The sequence below is a fragment of the Peromyscus eremicus genome, chromosome 1 (genome assembly GCF_949786415.1).
Source record: "Peromyscus eremicus chromosome 1, PerEre_H2_v1, whole genome shotgun sequence".
NCBI lineage: Eukaryota > Metazoa > Chordata > Mammalia > Rodentia > Cricetidae > Peromyscus > Peromyscus eremicus.
In genome coordinates, this window is record NC_081416.1 from 97,179,052 (window position 1) to 97,180,895 (window position 1,844).

At 43.7% G+C, this 1,844-nt stretch overlaps 1 protein-coding gene across 1 annotated transcript; it reads left to right on the forward strand.

Annotated features, from left to right (window-relative positions):
- The first annotated feature begins 670 nt into the window (after nucleotides 1–670).
- Nucleotides 671–1,639, forward strand: LOC131901610 (olfactory receptor 51S1). The gene has a single exon (XM_059252716.1). The coding sequence runs from the start codon at nucleotides 671–673 to the stop codon at nucleotides 1,637–1,639; it is 969 nt and encodes a 322-aa protein (XP_059108699.1).
- Nucleotides 1,640–1,844: the final 205 nt, after the last annotated feature.

Consider the following 1,844-nt stretch of genomic DNA (forward strand, 5'->3'; position numbering starts at 1 on the left):
GCCAACACAAAATAAACTCAACAGTATTTTTGTGGGCCTTTTGTCTTATTTAAGCATTTTTTCTCTTGTTGCTTTTTGTTTGTTCTGAATTTCAGATTTTGTTTTGTTTTTGTTTTAAGAGAGAGGGAAAGAGATGAATTGAGTGGGTGAGGAGGTGGGGAGGATCTGTGAGGAGATGGGGAGGGGAAGGGGTATGATCAAAATATATTGTATTAAAAAATTCAACTCAAAAACATGAAAAACAACAATATAACAATATAACTTATAAACAGAGTGGTAATTGGTGACTTTAGTGAGAACTGGTAAAGGAGACCAAATGTGATTGTAAAGGAACACAGAAGACAGGCTGTCTACAGTTAAGAAGAGAATAAAAAAATAATCATGTTAATATAGATCTTCTCCTGGCTGTGTGTCAAATAAGGAAGAACATTAAATTAGAAGAAACTACAGAAACGGGGTTAGAGGAATATACATAAGCCCAAGTAATAGCTATACAAAACAAGCTACAGGACAAGAGGTGGGCGAGCATGTACTGTTTGAATGAGTCTGTGCCTGGAAGGGAGAGGTAGATTGCGGTAGAGGGTATCATCCAAAATATTTATAATATATATTATGTATTATAATATATATATATTTAATTACTTTTCAGATTCCAGAGCAATCCTGAACTATGTCAATATTAACTACCCAGGAAACCTCAAATAGCACATCAATGACCTCCACTTTCCTCTTAGTGGGCCTGCCTGGCCTGGAAGCTGCACCATCCTTGTGGACAATTCCTCTCATCACTGTCTACCTTCTCTCTGCCCTGGGCAATGGTACAATTCTCTGGATCATTGCACTGGAGCCCACGCTACATCGCCCAATGTACTTCTTCCTCTTCTTGCTCAGTGTGTCTGATGTTGGCTTGACCACAGTACTAATGCCTACCCTGCTAGGTCTGGCCTTTGCTGATACTCATGCTGTCTCTGCCTCAGCCTGCCTCCTACAGATGTTCTTTGTCCATGTCTTTTCTGTTATGGAGTCCTCTGTCTTGCTTGCCATGGCATTTGATCGGGCTTTGGCTATCTGCCGCCCTCTCCACTACCCAGCACTCCTCACCAATGGTGTCATTAGCAAGATTGGCATGGCCATTGCTTTCCGATGTCTGAGTCTCCATCTTCCCCTTCCGTTCCTATTGGCTCACATGCCATATTGCCGTCCACAGGTCCTGACACATTCTTATTGCTTGCACCCAGATATGGCTCGCCTAGCCTGCCCAGGAGCATGGGGTGCAGTCTACAGCCTAGTTGTGGTACTGTCTGCTATGGCACTAGACCCTCTGCTTATTTTCTTCTCCTATGGCCTGATTGGCAGAGTATTGCAAGGTGTGGGGTCTACCGAGGATCGTTGGAAGGCTGGTCAAACATGTGCTGCCCACCTCTCTGCTGTGCTCCTCTTCTACATACCCATGATTCTTTTAGCACTCATTGACCGATTCAAGCTGCCACTCCCTCAGCCTGCCCATACTCTTCTCTCCTATGTCCACTTCCTGCTACCTCCACTGATAAACCCAGTTCTCTACAGTGTCAAGATGAAGGAGATTAGAGAAAAAATTCTCAAAAGGGTATTGCCCAGGAAAGTGGGCTGTGCTCAATGAGGGAGGATGCACTCCACGCTTGTGGTAAAGAGCTCCCCAAAGGTCTCCGTGATGAAAACTCAGTTCACCATGCATGACCCGTCACTTAGGTCCATACATACTTGTATACAAATTAGCTACTTTTTTCTGCAAATGCGTATGCTGAAGAAAACATAAAAGCTCCAGAGAACAGAAGTGATCCATCCACTAAGGCACTACCTATCAA